This window comes from Pezoporus flaviventris, unplaced genomic scaffold, assembly GCF_033815535.1.
Source record: "Pezoporus flaviventris isolate CSIRO_AGI_PZ_B2104156 unplaced genomic scaffold, CSIRO_AGI_Pfla_v1 ptg000021l, whole genome shotgun sequence".
Taxonomy (NCBI): Eukaryota; Metazoa; Chordata; class Aves; order Psittaciformes; family Psittacidae; genus Pezoporus; species Pezoporus flaviventris.
In genome coordinates, this window is record NW_026892569.1 from 9,474,740 (window position 1) to 9,493,758 (window position 19,019).

Sequence of the window (19,019 nt, forward strand, 5' to 3'; positions counted from 1 at the left end):
GGCCTTCTTCCTTCTTGGACTGGCATAGTCATGGTTTCCAGGAGGGGAGGGTAGGTGTCTGTATGTGAAAGCTCATGAAGAATTTACATCTAGCTGGCTTACACACAAAAGCATTAAGACCTCTTCATAGTGGCCATGGAAAAGCAACAGTGTCTGCCAAGACCGCAGGGGTGCACAGTGGATGCATGTTTATAGTGACTGTGCAACTGCCCTGAGCATCCTCACATCTGTGCAGTGTGTGGTGTGGGGCTGCTTTCCGTGCTGGATACTTATGTCTGGATGTCAAAATGAAGTGTTGAAATGGCTCAGATGTTGGATTTCCAAAGTGACCGTTTCTGTCTGCAGAAGGGTACAGTTGCACGTGTCATGGTTTAACCCCAGCTGGCAACTCAGCCCCACACAGCCCCTCACTCGCTTCACTGGTGGGGTGGGGAGAGCTTCAGAAGAGAAAAAGTGAGAAAATTCATGGGTTGAGATAAGGACACTTTAAGTAAAGCAAGGAATTAATTCACCACTTCCCATGGTCAGGTGGGTGTTCAGCCACCTCCAGGAAAGCAGGGCTCTGTCATGTGTAGCAGTGACTAGGGAAGACAACTGCCATCACTCCAATGTCCTCCCCTTCCTTCTTTTTTCCCGAGCTTTATATGGTGAGCATGATGTCCTATGGTGTGGATTATTCCTTGGGTCAGTTGGTGTCAGCTCCCAACTCCTGTGCACCCCCAGCCTCCTCTCTGGTAGGGTGAGGCTCAAGAAGGACCTTGACTGTATAAGTACTGCTCAGCAATCACTGAAACATCCCTGTGTTATTTATCAACACTGTTCTCAGCACGGATCCAAAACAGAGCCCGTACAAGCTACAATGGGAGAAATTAACTCTGTTGCAGCCAAAATTAGCGTAGCATGTTAGAGACTGATTACCTTTCCTATTGCTTCTCAGTGACATGGTAGGGCAGATGGCTTACGTGCTGATAAATTCTGGAATAACTTTGTCTCTGAGCTACCGAGCATCTCTAACAGGCTATTTTGCTTAAATACTTCAAAACAAACCTGCATGAAGCAGTGCTATTAAGTGCTCAGAATCGGAGACTATCAAAACCAAGACAAACCACAAATCACCCTGCCAGTTACTTCAGCTGCACAGGAGTTTTCTGATGTCTCACCAATCCCAGACCACACAGGGTGCTCCAATCCCGAGCACTTTGGTGCTGCAGTGTGGAGTGGAGATGGGTTGAGCAGTACAGGGCTGCATGAATGGGGATTTCCTTCAGACAGCCCTTTGCACAGTGAATCACAGTCAGTACAGCAATTCTGGTTGCAGATGGAAAAACTGAATCTTGGTGTCTGTTGTGGCCAGGGATTTCCCCAAACAGTAATCACTTCTGATAATTTCGAATGTGTTGGTTTTGGCCTCAGAAACTCCATCCATTGCAGCTTTCGTGCCTGGTGTCTTACTACACAGAAGATGTTAGACAGCCCTATCTGAATGGGCTCATTTATCTCGGCGGGATTTTACATGCCATTTCTTATAACTATCTTGACCTACACCCAGTGTGAGTAAACATGCTCTTCAGTAACGCAGAGGTCACTCTGGCGTCTGGAAACCTCGGAATTACTCACTGCTCTTCAGCCTCGCCGAGGCAGGGTTTTCTTTGCAGCTTCATCTCTTGCACCTTTTCCATCTCCAATGTATGCTGGTGCCTGAGGGTGGATGTTCTTGTTGGTCCCCTGCCCTGAAGCTCAGTAGCCTTCCTTCAGTAGTATAAAAGACCACACAGTGCCAAGGACTTGTCCCCTAATGCCTCTGCCAACCCCTCGGAGGTCTTTGTAAGAACTACCCAGGTCTTTAACCTTGAGGCAACCTGAATTGACCTGGTGAGATTTAGGATTACCTTAATCCTGCAGAGGTGGTTACAGCACTCGCATGCTTCAGACACAATTCTTAGTTCTGTTGTCCTACACTTGTAGGGTTCTGCCCCTACAGCTGCTTCTATCAGTGCAGCCTTGTTGATCGAGGCTTGGCTTTGCACTTGTGGAAGCACACCATGTGTTGTGAGGCGGTGCCGCTTTCTTTGTGTGTGTGGAGTAGCAACCTCATGACTCCCACACGAGTATTTTGTGCTAAGCTTGGACAGCTTTGCATTTGACTAAAATGTTAATGTCTCTCTTAAAGTGGGACTTGTTTCCTGTGAATTGGGTGGTGGTGGTGGTGTTGCTGACTTGGGTGTAGCTGCCTGCTCCAGTGTGCCGTGGGAATAAATGTACCGACCTCTGGGGAGCAGTGCCAGTCCTGGCACGGTCATTCCCCTTTCACTCCCATGCCCTGCCCAGAGGAAGGAGGTGTAGTTTGTCTCCTGCCCCTTGGTTTCAAACTCCAAGCCAAGTGTTTCTCGGCAGTGTGGCAAAGGTAGGACACCTCCTTCCCCCGCCCGCCTGCCCTCCCTCCTTTAACAGAAATCCACTTTCCCGCATGTTGACTTCCCTTGACAAGTCATTCCTGAATGATTAATCAGCATGGGGGCAGCTTACGTTGCCCTGTCCCCATTGCTTCCTGGTGTTTCCCTCCTCCGGTGCTTGACCCTGGGGCAGCAGGGTGAGTGGTAGTGCGGGTCCGGGCCTGCAGCCCTTCCCACGGTCTAATCCCACGCTGCCTGGCCCTTTCTGGGAACATTCCCAAGCTGCCTGTTGCCCGTGGGGTCAGTGCACCCACTCTGCGGGGTGCTGCTGTGCACCCCGAGCCATTGGGAAGCAGGAATGTCCTTTGCCTGGTGAGGCATGAAAGGGCTGCAGCCCTGTTCTTGCCTGGCTGCCACTTATTCCTGCCCTGAAGTGCAGAGCTCTGCAGTTGAAGGGGCTTAACATTAGCCAGCACAGCGTGGGGCGCATCCGCCATCCATGGCAGAGGGGAGCAGGAGCCACAGTGTCCCGACTGCTACCGGGGCCAGGACCGGCACCGGCGGGGCGTTGGGATGAGCTCAGCCATAGGGAATGCGCGTTGCTGGGTGCGAGGGGCTGTGCTCACAGAGCCCATTGTCGGGGCGGTTTTGGCAATGAAGTCATGGACGGTGGCGTGCCGTGGCAGGCCCGGGACAGCCAGAGCTGCTTTTCCATGGGCATGGGGGCTCCCATAATGGGGAGTGTTTCGGTGCCCCATGGCTGTGCCGGTTAACAGGCCAGGGTTTCGGGGTCGGTGCCGTGGTGGTGGCCGCTGGCGGGCTGCCCTGTGGAGCTGGAGATTGGCTCGCTCGCTGTGAACAAAGCAGCACTCATGGAAACTTGCTGCGGTACAAAGGCTGAACATTCACACTCCCTTCTGTTTTTCCCTCCCCTGAAAAGGATCTGGAATAATTAACGCAGCATTCCTGTATGTGGCTCAGCTGGGTATCAGCTCCATGGTCCCACAGCTGCGAGCGCGGACCTGCTTGGCAGTGAGCAACCGAGTCTGAAATAGCCAGTGTGAATGCCAGCTCTTATTATCCTGTGTTGCATCCTTACTCGCTGCTAATCCTGTCCCAGCAGTGTGCAGGCATCATGGAGCCCTCCTGGTGCTCATGGTGAAGATGCTCCCTAGGGGCACTTGTGGCAAGAGGCGGATGTGCCCTGACACTCCTGCCTCAGGCTGTTCCTGAACACCGTATCAACACTTTTACCCTCTCATATCCATAATTTGGTATATGGCTCTTAAGGCAACAGAAGCCCTAGGTATATTCAGACTGAAAGTATTAAGGAATTTGATCATAAGCCACCTGCAGTTTGACTTTTTTTCCCCTCCCACCCTAACAATTCCTCATTTTGAAATTCTTGACTTCTTCCAGCCCCCCTGGGTGTTTTCAGTTTCTCTTGGAGAAGCTGTGTCGGTTGCTGTCGCTGTTACACTGTGGGCTTTAACTTGCTTTATGTTATGCCTTTCTCTTCTGGATGTGAGATGTAAGTGGTCTCTGGATGCCCATTAAGAAGTCGGGCAGAGCTATTTTAATCTGTGCTTCACTTCTTTGAGCTTCGCTGGCTAGATTCTTTTTATTCTTTTCTGTATTAAAAGTCTATATGTTTTTGTTTTTTCTTGCCAAACCTGCACTGAAAGGACTGGATTTGAACTTAATTTTATGGTTGCCTGATCCACCTCCTAAGAGGTCCTTTCCAGAAGCCCAGCATGCACCAGTAGACAATACAAGGTGGTAGATGCATTAATAGCCTGAAGCTCTCTGGTCTGAATGGCTTCAAATCCAGTTAAAGTAAAAACTGTTGAAAAAGCTCTGAATTGTGATGTTTAATCTTTTGATTCATGAGTCTCACAAAGGAATCTTACTTTATTTTGTTAATAACCAGACACATTGGTAAGCATCGAGGAAAATGGTTGTTGTCCCCTTGCACCAAAATAAAAACCTATCACTTTTTTCCATTCTCCTGCCCGTGCTCAGACCAGCACTCAGTTACAGTTCTTACAGCTCTCCTCTGAAATGGCATTCTTCCTTTGAAAAACTCACCTTGGAAGAAGCTTAGTGGATCTGTTATGTACATGGTGTATCACACTTCCTGAAGGTTCGCTTCCTCAGGTGATGAATGCCCTGAGGCTCATTGGTGGAGCTGGCCACTGGCTGAGCCTTGGTGGTGCAGGAGCTAAGCTGGGAGCGGATGAGCTGAAAGCCTGCTGCTATGCAGGTAGGCTGGATGCTGAGAAACAGTTCTCCTGTGGGTCACTGCACCAACTGCAAACAGTGCTGAGAAGCAGGGAAGCAATGGGGCTAGAGCATGTTGCTGTTAGAGGCTGGCAGGTCACAGCCAGGAATCTACGAAACTGGCCTGAGTTCAGCTGCCCTGGTGCCAACTGTGTGCAATAAGCACAGCCTTGTGCTTTTCACAGCCCAAGCTGGCTGCATGGGGCCAGGCAACAGCTATGGGCTGAGCCCCAAGAAGCTGTGAGGTGGACCTGGGCTTAAGGGTCTCTGGAGAAAATGGTTGCCGTATGTTCTTAAAGCACAGAGGAACCCGTGTAATTGATTTTAAGACATATTATCCCTACAGAGGATGCCGCTAATGTCTTTAGCAGGCGTGGTAAGCTTGTGAACACATACTCTATGCTTCAGCAAAGGATTTCCTTAGGCAGCTTGCTCAGCTCCATCTCATCTGCATACTTCTGTTTGGCATGCATGAGTGTGGAGCAGGGCTTTCGAAGAGCTCTGTTCAATGTGGAGTTCTCACTGTTGCAGAAGATTAAGCCCTAGTGAGAGCTTATTTTTTCTGTCCTTCAACTGCTATAGCTGATTAACAGTAGACAAGAATAATTAGAGGTGGGGAAATGCTTGGAAACTTCAAGGTACAGGGATTTAAAATTCCTACAGTGTCTACATAAATGATCCACAACTGCGATGAACTTTGTGCTATACCAAGTTCCTTCCATGTCTGGAAATAAGGAGTAAGGGCTGCTGGTGAGACAACTCCTTTGTGTAGTATTAAAGGAGCATCCATCTCGGGGGGGCTCTTCTGTCTAGTGCATAAACCAGAATTTTAAGTAGGGAAGACATCAAGATTGGAGAGAGTGGGCACTTCTTAAAAAAGCTGGATGCAGATGTCACGTGTGAAGAGCAGCAGACTTCGCCCAGACTGTGAATAAGACAGCGTTGACTGCAGCCTCAACCAAGAAACTGCTTTAAAAAAGAAGTTTGCCACTCAGAAGTTGCTTTTTCAGTCCTTCATTTGTTCCACAGCACTTTGAGCAGTCTATATTACTAGCTCAGTTTAGTAAGGAAGCCGTCTGCTTTGGTAGCTTATCTTGTTTCCCTTAATTGTCCAACAGAAAATGACTTGCAGCTCTGCTCTAGGGCAGGGTTCAAGAAGCATTGCCGCAGTTCTTGTGCTTAATCTGATGCAAAGCAGGCTTGCACATGAGCAAAAGACACTGCTCACAAACTTGTTTGTAACACTGGGGCTTTTTTTGAATTGTAGAATAGTTTTGAAGAGACCTAGGGAAGGTCATGTAATTCAGGCTATGTACTGCAGGTAAAGTTCAAGGTTCTCTACTGGAGTAGATGAACTTGCAACCTTCAAATCAATGCCGGGTTGTAGTTCTGACATTTGCTCCTGGGGCAGCTGCAAGCACAGATACAGAGGACCCGGCTCTGCAGTGCTGGCGGTTTTCCACTTGGGAGGTTAGGTTGGGAAGTATTTTGTGGCCCAGGTCATAAAAATGACACACGTTTGTCTTGATGGTCGTATTGCTGGCTCAGGCTAGTCACGCTGCTGGCTGAAGCCTAGGCACTTTAACATCTTCCTTTGCGCTTTAAGGAGCGTGATATTAACAGTCCAAGTATAACATATCATATTAATTTTTAGTATAGAGCAACAATTATAAATCAGCTTGAGCAGTTACAACTTGGTTCCTTTTCAAGACTGAGACTGGTGGTTTATAATGCTGGCCTATGGAATTGCCATAATCCATTTTTTTGGGGCCAGTTGCCACTTAGTTAATAGGATAATAAAATGGTAAGAATTACAATCTAGACTCAGAGGTGTGATGGGGGAAGCAAACGAGCTCTGGTTCAGTCTGTTTTCCTCTTTACCCTACCAGGCAGGCACTTAAATTCTAATAGCTGACTAAGAAGCAGGATACTCCTACATAAAATTTAATGTTGGAGGCTATATATAGGCTTTTTTTTTTTCACAGAAGAGTGAATGCTTGATTGTTCAGTGCTGGTGTTGATTCTGCAGAACAGCTTATGTCTGGTTGGCAGGTTTTCCCTGCAGTCAGCCTTCAGGTCGCGTCGAGCTGCATCCTGACGCCAGGACCTCTCAGCAGCAGGCGGACTGCAGCCTGACCCTGCGGACAGCTTCTGCCTGCGTGCAGCTGGACGAGGGCTGCATCTTGTTTGATGGCAGTTGCTGTTTTGTTGACATTGGATTGCCATCACGTACTGTTAGAGGAGGAAAGCAAGTTGGAGTAACTGAAGCTAAAATGCATGTTGAACAGTGTAGGTGGAAATGCAGATTTGTGTTAAATCCAAATCTGAGTGTTTCTGCTTTTTCTGCTTCTTGCTGGTTTAGGACTGTGTGTCTAGCTGTGATAACTTGCAGACCGTCTGAAAGTGGTCACTAAAAGCATTAAAGAATTTGGAGTCAGCAGCAGAATGTCAGTAGGACTTGCATGTAACAGCCCAGAAAGTCTTTGTTCTAATTAAAAAAACCAAACCAAGCCCTCCAAACCCCTCACCCTTTCCCTGTTCTAGATGGCACCTCTAAAGTTGGTTGGTTGTGTCTCCAATTGAGCCGAAGTCCTCTCAGATACTGGTCTGAGGCAGGTGAGAGATCCTGTGGCATGGATGGATTCCTGCTTTGTGCCTGGGCTCCCCATAAATGCATCCTTTGAAAGTGTAAGTGAGATGGCTGTCAGCAGGTATCCTGCTCTGGTGCAGTGATGTGACTCACCTGTGCAGGAGCTTTGTTCTTCAAAGCACTCATCTCCTCCTGGGTACAGTGAAACAGTGATCAAGTGCGCTCTGACATGCATGCAAGTGCATCTCGGAGATGTCAATGTAAGCACTGTAACGTGAATAAAGCAAATGATGCAGATTACCACCATTTCTCCAGGAGAAATTACATTAAAGCTGTCTACAGTGGTGCTGTGAAGAGTTTGCTCAGCCCCACTAAATTATCTTGGCGGCTGAGATGCGACAGCTCACTTCCTCCAAGCCACGGGAAGGCAGGGATCCGGTGGCTGTTGCCTGCCTGGAGAGGATCCTTTAATCTGCGGAAACTCGCCTGGTGCCATGGAGTAAACACACACTCTTCACTTCAGCTGAAAGCAGACAATCTGTTCCCGTCTACCTAATTCATTGATGCTGAAAGCCAAACACTGCTGATGGTGGAGGTGCACCCTCCTCAACTGTGGTTCTGAAGCACTCACCACAAGTGTGCCGTCTCTATATTGTAACTTTACAGTAAACTCCAGAGAAGCAATTGAGAAACATGGCTTGAAAAAGGCACTGTAAAGCTGCACAGTATAGATGGTGTGAGTAAGAAGTATGCCTAAAAGTAACTGTAGTAGGAAAGCAGCGTTTCAAGATCTGCTGTTGATGTAATCCGTTTTCCACCCTGTGATGGCCAGAAAAAGTGTCTTGAAGCAGACCAGGAAATAGGGAGAATCCAGTGGAAAGCCAGCTGAGCTGGGGTACACAGCAGTGCCTGCAGTAATGGTTGTTGGTGCTTAGGTGTCATTGGAAACACGTTTTTTTTCCACTGCTCTAAAACCTTGGCAGTGCTGCACTGTCAGTGTGCACTCGGAGCCAGTGGGGGATGCTGCAAATCTGGTTGTACTGCGAGGGTTTCAGGGTTCTCTGGGACAGTGCTGTGCTCCCTGTGCAGGACCTGTTCATGGATGCTTCTCTTCCTGGGTGCCACTTGCATCTTAATGCCTGAGAGACCTTGAGGAGAATGCACTGAATGTTTTCAGTCAGTTAAAAAGGCAGCACTAGAGTAGAGAGGCTGAATGCTCGGGTGGAGCTGAGCTTTACACCAGCACTTGGAAGCTATGCCTGCTTTGGAGAGTCCTTTTATATATGGTGGTAGAGATAGTGAGCCAGGGTTGAGCTGCTGGTGGGATCCCCTGTAGCTGGGAGCAGGGTACCTGTGGGAAGGGAGCGCAGGCTGTTCTGCTGAGTGCTGATAAGGTCTCCTGTCCTGCCCAGGAGTTCTTCTCCCACCATCTTCCCCACCCCAATTGAAAGCAGACAAGCCCTCCTACAAGCAGGCTTGGAAAAAATTACATCATGAGATCCCTATGCCTGTCAGGAAGCTGGGAGGCTGCAAGAGCTTGCTAACTGTGCTAACAGAGTGCAGTTGTGGGATGGCACCAGCCCTGCAGAGGAAGAGCTGTCCCATTCCTGTGGTGACCTTTTCCTGTCACTGGGACAGCGGTCTGGGGCTGGCCTCTCTGGACCAGGCTAATGAGATGGGATATTCTTGCTCTCGATCTGAAGCTGTCTTGTGTACAGGCTCTGTTTGACAGGTCAAGAACCACTGCCCAGCCGTGCCTTCAGAGATGATGATGGGGTGCCAGAGGAAGCTCTGAGCACGCGGCTGAGTGCTGCAGTAACCGCAGTGCATCCCCTTATAGACATTATTTATGTGCTGTAAATGTGAAACGAGCCATTCTTTATCTCGATAACGTGCGGGTAGCAGTGTGCTCGAGGTGATTCTGTCCCGTTGGCTTTCCTCCCTGGGAGTGCTGGATGGCTTTCTGAAGCCAGGTTACTTGTAGCATACTAAATCATACTGTGTCCACTCCGGTAAAAACGCCTATGTCAGTGTGAATTCGAAACCAAAACTCAGAGGTGTTCCTGGCGCAGGGATGCGGTGGCTGGCTGTATGCTGCAGTGCTGTGGTGTAAGCGGGTGGTCCTGCCGCGGGGGTGCAGGATGGAGGTGCTGCAGGCACGGGGGCTCACGCTGACAGTCTGGGTTTTACACTCTGCAGCCATTAATTCCAGCTTGCAGATCTCAGGCACTGTGGTGAGCTTGCCAGCATGGCACTGGGTCTCTATCGTTTAAAATGTAGCTCTTCCTCCTGCTCCAGCATGAGTTCTTCCAAGAAAGCTTTCCTTAATAGATTGCAAGGGAGCACCTTCTCTCCACTGACCAGTTTGCAGCTCTACTGGAAAGAGGGGGGAGATGGGTTACAGCAGGAATGTTTAGTTGTTGCTAAGAGACAAACTATTGCATGATGCAGGCTTTTACCTTGAAACCTGTAATTAAAACCCAACGGGGCTTAATCACCTCACAGATATCTATTGTGTATCTCAGACTGGATATGAAATCATCAGTGAGCAGTCAAGTGGCAGACACTTATCATAATCCTGTAAGATTAGTCAAAACTGGGGTGATTTATATTAAAAAGCCCTAGTGCAAATAAAATCTGACTATAAACCAGACTTTAACTATACAGAGAGGCCAAATGCACATCAGGGTCTGAAATTACAGTATTATCTGTTCAGGACATACCTGCCCTATTGTGAAACCATGTAAATATTAACTACTTCACCTTAGCATTGGGTTAAAGGGAACACACCCTGGTGCTTACTGTTCTTGGTGGCTATTCTGTATAATCACTTGTTTTGAAAGTCAGGAGATCTGTCTGTATTGATAAGATGTTACTGGGTTGCTACTGTGGTTTCTGTAGCTGAAGAGGCACAACTAAGGCATGAGTATGGATGCTGGGCATGTTGAGGCTCAGCTTGGAGGACTCTCTACGTGTTAACACTCTGAATTTGAGCTGGAATAGGCAATTGAAATACAAAACGCTTTTCTTTTGCTATCTAGGACTCAGTCAGATCCTTGTGCATTCTGGTGGCATGAAAGTGAGTTTATACCACTGAACTTGTCTTTACTCCAGCATCTGCTCCAGGCACTGGAGAGCAGACAAAAGCTCCCAGGTCACTTGTAGCTTCTGTGACTAAAAAGGAGTCTCTGCAGCAGTTTTCACTGAAATGGAGGAAAGAATAGAAAAAAGCTCTACTGTAACCTGCTGCTGTGACTGAAAGAATCAGTCAGTCTGAGGGCATCCCAAAACACTGCAGAAGAACCCTGGTTTGGGTGCGCTTGGACAAACTGGAGCTTTTACGAGTGTAATACAACCTGAGTAGCAGCTACAGTCTCAAAGGCAGTGCATTCAATTTGTGACTCATTAAAACCGAAGTAAATTGCAAGAGTATTCACAAAACTGTAGAGGTCACTTCATAAGGCCAAAGTGATGCCAAGAAATATCCTGCCCGTTCAGACAGCTTCTTACAACAGTCTGATCTTGATACCTTAGTCTTAGCTGCATGGTGTGTCTTAAAGTAGAGCTGCTGTGGTGGTAAACCTTTGCTAGGCTAGAGCATAACATAGAAAAGCCAGAGCTGGCTTTTCCTTCTCTTCTAACTCTGCATTTGTAGCTTGAAGGGATGACTTTTTGTGCAGGCACGACAGTGATGGTGCAAAGGATGCTTAATGGGCCTCCACTCTCCACTTTGCCATTTGTGCACAGGTCATGGTATATCTGGATTTTGTTCTAATTCCAAAGTGTGGCTTTCCTGGACTTCATTATATAGCACTTTTTTCTTGCTATCATTTTTAATGCAAATTATTGCTGTGTGTGAGGAGGCATGTTGCTCTATAAAATTGTGGTTTCCTAAACGGTGCTTTTAGCAGCCCCTGTTGGGATGCTGTTCTTGTGACCTCCATCACATGCTGTTTGGCCTCTTTCATAATATACAAATGCCATTAAATACAACAGGTGGCACTTATCATCCAAATGCAAAATACCAGAGAACTTAAACTGCCAATTCTTCTAAGCTTAATGCTGTAAAGCTTCAAGGGCAAGTCACACGACCCTTGGAGAGCACAGAGCTCTCAAGACAGCTGGAGAGCACTGAGTGCTTGGACTCCTTTCTTCCCTGCTGTCTAATGCAGGGCATGAAGATGTCTTTGCTTAAGAAAGTGTATGCAGTGAGCTGGGCTGCTTTTCTTGTCCTTGATTGCCTGAGCATAAGTGCAGGCACAGTATTTTAAAAGCATGTCTCTTTAGGGTGGGAAGTAAACAGTTATGTGTCTTTTGTCTTCCAGATAGTAAAGCCATAGTCGATGGAAACTTGAAGTTGATCCTTGGCCTGATATGGACCCTTATTCTCCACTACTCCATTTCCATGCCAGTGTGGGAGGATGAAGGTGATGATGATGCAAAGAAGCAGACCCCTAAGCAGAGGCTGCTGGGCTGGATCCAGAACAAAATCCCTTACTTGCCAATCACGAACTTCAATCAAAACTGGCAGGATGGCAAAGCACTGGGGGCTCTTGTTGATAGCTGTGCTCCAGGTAAGTCCTTTGCTATGATGGTCAGTGTTTCCTTGCTTAGTGTCCTTGTGGCTGCTCTGCTGTTCTCCTGGAGGAGGTTTTCACTGCTGAGCTGGAGACAGAGTGAGGCTTTCAAGAGACCCAAGTCCAAAGAAGCCGGCTGTGGGAAGCAGCAAGTTGTAAATAAGTTGGCCAAGAGAAATACTGGCCTAAAGCAGAATGTGATTGCATTATTGGAGGCGCCAGGTCTAAGCTTTGTATTGGGTGCAAGGGACAAAGGCGCGAATGCTGGCTTCTAAATGCAAGAAAGACTTGTTCTCACAGTGAGTGCCAACAACCTTTCAACTTCAGGGCGCAGCAGGAGGCTTCATGTGTTCTGCTGAAATAGGATTGCAGAGGGAGCACAGAGCAGCCAGAAGCTGTACACTACCTGATACTTCAGTGTTTAGCAAGCTGAGGCTGTGCTACTTAAGGCGAGTAACGTGATGAAGTGTGAAAAAGGCACAGTTTCCTCACCTTCTTGTAAAACAGCCTTACTAGTGCTCTTGCTGGTGTTCATCTAATACAATCTGGGGTGCTATAGCAAGCACTTGAAATGTTCTTTTCCAAATTTGCTGCAGGAGAGCCAGAGAAACATAAAGAATGGGTGGATGTAGTCATCCTAAATTTAGAGTGGTGTCTTGCACCACTTGCACTTTAAATCAGTGCAGTTGCGTGACAAGCTATATATTATTATTTAGTTGATAGGCAGGGTGGGTCTTTCTGATTTTGCTGTTACGGTCTGTGCTGTAAGGGCCTATGGAGATGCTGGCTGTTGTCTCAGAATCATTTCGGTGAGCAGCACACACTCATCTTGTTTTGGCTACTTCTGCAAAGTTCTGAATGTCTTTCTGTATAGCAGTGTAATACAAGTGGCGGTGGAGCTTGCACTTGGTTTCTTCAGCAAGGGAAGCTCCTTTGCAGATAACACCTAATAACTGAAATGTGCTTGCAGGCCTGTGTCCTGACTGGGAGACCTGGGACCCAAAGAAGCCCGTTGACAATGCCCGTGAAGCCATGCAGCAGGCAGACGACTGGCTGGGTGTGCCGCAGGTGAGGCTGTATGGGCACTGGGATGCAGGCTGCCTGCGGGAGCACAGCGCATAGCTCTGTGCTTGTGACTACCTTCATTTTCAATTGAGCCAAGCAGCTGAAGTTGTTGGATGCTTCCAAAGGTTACAGTTTACTCCTGTGAAGTTGCCTAAGAAAGGGCAAATTGTAATGAAACACACTATTACATTTCAGAGCTCTGGTTGTAAGGTTTTGTGCAGGTGTCTCCACTGAAGGCAGCTGGTGTTGTAGCATGTGGAGTGGGGGAAAAGTGCATGTGGAGTGGTGCCTGCTCTGTTAGCCCTTGGAGTGAGTTTGTTTTGCTGCACTGAATGCCACAGTTAAAAAACCCAGCCCTTACCTGGTTTAGGAAATCACCTGCAAAGATGACTTTCAAGCACAGAGCAGTGTATTTGCAAACAGGGTTGTTTTCATGCTGATAAAGTTGGTTGGAATTGCTGAAGTCTCTGAAACTGTTGGAGCAGCTTATGTCGTGGGAGCAGGAGAGAAGAGCCTGGTCACAAGTTCTACTTTGCAAGCACTGCAGTTCAGAGCTCTAGCACACAGGATTAGGAATTACTTATTCTTTCAGTTTTAATGATCCCCATTTTGCTTTTTGAGGGGAACATAGCTACCACTGTCTTGCCTTGCTGTCATTTAATTTGACACAGTCACCTGAAAACCCCTAATAATCAACACACAAAAAAGCCCCCAAACCACATTGGGGCCATAATGAGCTTTATTTTCTTGCCATGAGATAATAAACCGTGCTGTGTGTATCAAAGGGAAAATAAATGTAAGAAACTGCAATAGCATGTGGGAGTTTTGAAATGTAAGACTGTGTCATAGCTGTGTTTCTGTGTTGACATGCGGTAACTAAGCACTGGTACAATATACTTAATTGTGCTGTCTTTCAGGTTATTACCCCTGAAGAAATTATCCACCCTGATGTGGATGAACACTCTGTAATGACTTACCTGTCCCAGTTCCCCAAAGCCAAGCTGAAACCAGGAGCTCCTTTAAAGCCCAAACTGAATCCAAAGAAAGCAAGGGCTTATGGCAGAGGTAAAGACTTGGTGAGCTTAAGCTGCACAGAGTATTTAACTCTTCAGAAAGCTGGGTGGGGTTTTTTGCTTATGTTGAACTCCAGACCTACAGTAACTGACTTCAAAGTTTCACTTGTATACTCTTGGTGTGGTGCCTAGTTTCAGAAATACGTGGATATAGTCCAAAAGACACTCCTAGTTCTAACATGTAAATTCCCCAAAGTCTCTGAACCTGTTCTGCAAGCTGCCAGCCTTGCAGTCCACAGCTGGAAGAAGTAGCATGATACGGGGCTAAAACAGCCTTGGTGTGAAATTTAAGCTGTAAACAGTATTGCTGCTGACAGTTGTTGATCTAGCAGCGAATGCTTCTTGTGATAAAGTGCTCCTTTAAAGAGGAAAAACCTCTTTACATCTGTGTGTGTCTCTGAGCAGGCTCTCTCTAGAGGCAGAGTCTCCAGTTTCCCAGCCTTGATGGCAGATGTGTATTAGGGTAGACTAATTCTAAATAAGTTATTTATATCTATCTGGAGGTGTGAGTGTGCAACGGTGGGTTGCAACGCTTCAAACATTAAATAGTGCAGAGCCTTTGTTGTAAAGGCTGTGTTTGCTAATTGGAAGGACTTGTCCATAGATGTTTATGCAACTGTAGATCTACATAGGCATTCTTATTTCTAACTTAGCTTTTAAATGGATAATTTCCTGTAACTTCTGATGTGGTCTACTCCAGATTGGAATACAATCACAGTGAATGAATAACACATTTTTACCTTTAATATGCTAGGTCTGCAGCAAAACATCACTGAAACATTGCTCTTTGCTCTCCATTCCATCTCTTTTTTCTTCTTTAAATTTGATTTTCCACTGAGACTTAACTAATGGAATAAATGGACATGGTCACTATCTGTGCACTGAAGAGCAGTCATTATAGTCAGAAGTGGGTTTTAGCACTTACCCTACTTGGGGTTTATGTCCTTCATTGGTGCCTTCCACAAACCACAATACACAGACACATTTGTCAGACCCTGAATTATAGACCGCCTGTACTCCACTTACTGTGTAAATGACTGATCAACCTGCCTCAGCTGTAAAATATGGCTTTAGTAATTTTCTTATTCTTTCAAAAACTGCAATTACTTTGTCATCTGCTTCCATGCATACAGTCCTCTGGAGCCATTGTAATGTAAATTATGAAGGGGGAACTGCTCTTCTTGAAAAATGGCTGCTTTCTCAATGTTAATTGCCAAAACAGGGTCACTAAATATAATTGACAGTTCTGACTGCTAGCATACGTCAGAACTGAAAGGTGACTCCAGCAGCAAGGGCTCACTACCAAACTGGGCAGGGTCTTTTGGACAAATGAGTAACAGGTCTTCATGCTTCCAGAGAAAGGTGACTGTCAAGTGGGAAGTGGGTCAGTCTTAGCATTGGTTATTGTTGTTTTTCCATGTAAGTTGCTCGTAACTTCCTGTCATGAGTCTTAGTGGTAGCACAAGACCATGGACACTGTGGTGGTTTACTCTGAGGGCTGCTGTGTGTAGACCTGATGTGAAGTGAGCTTGCAGAATTCTGCTGTACAGAATCGTGCAGATCCTCTCTGATGCACTATGAGTTTTCATTTAACCACCAAAGCAGATCTCTGATAAAAGAGTAAAACCCAGAAGTTGCAATGTGGGATAAGAAAGTGCTGTGACTAATGCTGTCCTGGCTGAATGTGTCTACTGAGGATAAGCTATTCTTGTTGTGCTTGCAAAAAGAGGGATACTTAACTCAAATATCATATCCTAATGCTTGTGTGGTGGACTGAAGATACACAAAGTGAATTTATAGCTGTTTAAACTACATGATAATCTAGGGCTTAGTTTGAAAGAATGAATATGCCAATTGTTAACACCTTATCAAAATGCTCAGATTTCCTAGTAAAAACATGATCTTCCTTGCATTGCTCTCAAGTTATTGTTTTCTGAAGATAAACAAGTTCAGGAATTCTGTTGTTCACAACCACTTCCTTTATAATCTATCAGACGTTGTACTTTCCACTAATTGTGTGATGGAGCAGCAGTGCCCACGGTTTTATGAATAAGCCAGCAAGTAATTCCCTTGGAAGGAAGGGTATATGTGTTTGGGCTAGTCTGGAACCAGCAACTTTGGGAAGTTCTTCCACCCACTCAGTCTGACACCATCATGACAGGTGTCATAACCTGGGGCTACGTGTAGGGAGATGATGAAATCCTGCTGCTAAATGTTTGCTGTAGCAGGCCCTGTGCTGAGGAATAAGGAAACACTGATTAAAAGTGAAGTGGAAGTGGCACTGAATTGCAGGATTTTCGTGGTTTAAAGAGGTTCCTGTGTGCCATTTGTACAGTGTTCACTCTGGCAAGGTTGTTTGAGCAGCTTTCAAAGAACAATAAATCTGACTAGTGTCTGTACAGCTGAGTTCTGAAAGTGAAATAAAATGGGACAGTATAGGTAAGAACAGTTTTGCTTTGAAAAATCTTTCACCCTTGACTCTAGGGTAGCACCTTTACCAAAAGGCTTCCCAAAATTTATCTCCTGCCCTCCTTACCTGCCCTTCCAGCAGTGCAGGACCATTGCAGCTTTTAGCTGTGTGAAAGAGAGCAACTCCTACTGTTGTAGGTGTCTCAGTGTCAGTTGGGCACTGACAAGCTGTGGAGTGGACCCTCCATACATTGCTCAGGCAAATGCAGTAACTTGCTTTCACCTGAAACCAGATGCCAGCTGAGTTCCTGACTCATCCAGAGATCCCGAGATGGGTTGAGCCACTGGGATTCAACCAATTTTTACAAATGCTGATACTGTAAGAGTAGGGATGATTGTGAATGTGATGCTCCGGGCAGCTGGTGAAGAGGCCTGGGGAACCTGGTGCTGGGGTTTTGTGTGAGAGAATGGATTGGACGGCTTGCAGGTAGCCTCCAAACTAACTTCTGGGTTTTGTAGCAGCAGCTAATGTACAGCTCTGTGTCTGTCTCACAGGGATTGAGCCTCATGGGAACATGGTGAAGCAGCCTGCCATCTTCACAGTTGACACCATCAGTGCTGGGCAGGGAGACCTGATGGTCTTCATAGAGGATCCGGAAGGAAACAGAGAAGAGGTATGTATGGTAAATATTTTGTGTGGAAAAGTAAAGCTGGTCTGAATGCTGAAGTTTTTTCGGTAACATTCATCTTTCACAATGAGGTCTTAGCAGATAAGTAATCTAAAAGGAAATTGCAAAATGCTATCTATCAAAAGTGCAAGCCTGAAGATTTTACTCGTAATTGCCTTACTGGATGAACTTGAAGAAAATGTCACTATCTGCAATTAAGCAACACAACTCCAATGTCCGGTAGTTGTAGTGCTTTAGCTTGACTAGCCAAGTGTCTATGTTTTTAGATAACATACATCACTAAATCACTCTCTGCCCTTACTCATTCTGCAAGAATGGCTAAAGCAGCTATTTAGATGCCATGAATCATTTTGAGTTAAAATGCTGGTTTTAATGTTTATAGAAACTTCTCATCCAAGTGCTCCACTTGATCATGTTACAGCATTCCAGAAAAATACAGCTGTATGTTGGACTTCACGTCTCCTCAGTTTTGGCTTGCCTTAGTAAAGCAATTAACAGCAAGGAAAAGGGCTGGGGGTGGGGAGAAGGTAGCTTGCTTCATCTCATGAAATAATAAAACCAGTGGGGTTTTTCCATATGAGAAGAGGAGGTAGGAAGGATCCCTGCTCTCACAGCAACAAGTCTGACGCTGGAAATAGTTCACAATATCAAGCGCTACCCAGAGAAGTCTTAGGTTGGTGTGTGTAGGCACAGCTCAATGGTGCATGTGTTTTCTCTCCTAGGCAAAGATAACACCGGCCAGTGACAAAAACAAAACCTATTCAGTTCAGTATGTGCCAAGGGTTACTGGACCTCACAAGGTGGGTTGTGCGTCAATAGCCAGTAATCTTTTGCTAAATGTGCTCCTCTTCTGTTTGTTAACATGAGCCCCTGAGGGCTGCCTGCATGCTGGCAGCATAAGTCACTTGGGGCATCCTGAAGAAACGTAACCTGGTGTGGCCTTAATTCTCCATCTAGGCTATCAGTCTGCCCCCTTCTCAAGGGGAAATGGGGAGTGTTTGGGTATCAGGTGCTGCAGCTGACTCTCCACTCACATGGGGCCACTTCCTGCAGCTCATTAAGCCAGTTTTATGAGTTGTCACAGACACACAGAGGAAAATACCAGGTTGTTTCTGTAAGACATTTCTTTATTCATGATACTGTACTTCACAGGGGCTGTGCAGAGGAGGTTCCCCGCACAGCACTGTCCCAGGATGCCTGCAGAAGCAGGTTTATGGGTGATCCCATTGCTTGGCACTGGCCCAAGTGGCTGGTCCCACAGCCAGCTTGAAAAGATAAATGCAACTTCTGCTGCCACTTCCTCTCTGGATGGTGATCTGCCTCTTACTGGCACATCCAGATTCAAGCATCACCACTTCAAGGAGGTGGCCATCAGTTCTGCTGCATGGACAGGATGAAGGCTGTGGGATGGATGGTCTCCCTTCCCTTGGAGGCATAGACTCTGTGCTAGGAATGCAGATGTTTGAGCCCCTGCTTGGCTATGTGGCAGTGACACAGATTCTGCCTCTGCCCAATGGGTCAGAGCTGACACTGTCTGTCTTTAGGTTTCAGTCCTGTTTGCTGGGCAGCACATCTCCAAGAGCCCGTTTGAAGTGAACGTTGACAAAGCCCAGGGAGATGCGAGCAAAGTAACAGCAAAGGGGCCAGGACTGGAGGCAACAGGGAACATTGCCAACAAGCCTACCTACTTTGACCTCTACACAGCAGGTAAGCAGGATGAACGAATGCTGAAATTGTGCAGCTTCCTCAAATGTGAGGAGAACCTAAGCCTGGGAGGAATAAACAAACTGAAAAATGGATGAGTATTTGCAGCCTCATCAAGTTCAGAGGTGAAATAACAGCCAGGCTGCTCTGGAGACTTCAGCTTTGTCTGAAACATTTGAAGTATTCTATAAGTATGGAGCTGAGCTGGGGCAAGAAGGTGCTAAGCATTACCCAGAAAT

General features: G+C 46.6%; 1 protein-coding gene across 3 annotated transcripts in view; it reads left to right on the forward strand.

The window, feature by feature from the left end:
* FLNB (filamin B) overlaps window positions 1-19,019 on the forward strand; it is a 70,905-nt gene that overhangs the window by 12,097 nt on the left and 39,789 nt on the right. For all 3 annotated transcript variants that reach the window (XM_061455915.1, XM_061455913.1, XM_061455914.1), the window contains exons 2-7: window positions 11,589-11,837; window positions 12,811-12,908; window positions 13,823-13,970; window positions 16,943-17,061; window positions 17,799-17,876; window positions 18,621-18,783. In XM_061455915.1, coding sequence (XP_061311899.1) covers window positions 11,589-11,837; window positions 12,811-12,908; window positions 13,823-13,970; window positions 16,943-17,061; window positions 17,799-17,876; window positions 18,621-18,783 — 855 coding nt within the window. The remainder of the gene's footprint in view (window positions 1-11,588; window positions 11,838-12,810; window positions 12,909-13,822; window positions 13,971-16,942; window positions 17,062-17,798; window positions 17,877-18,620; window positions 18,784-19,019) is intronic.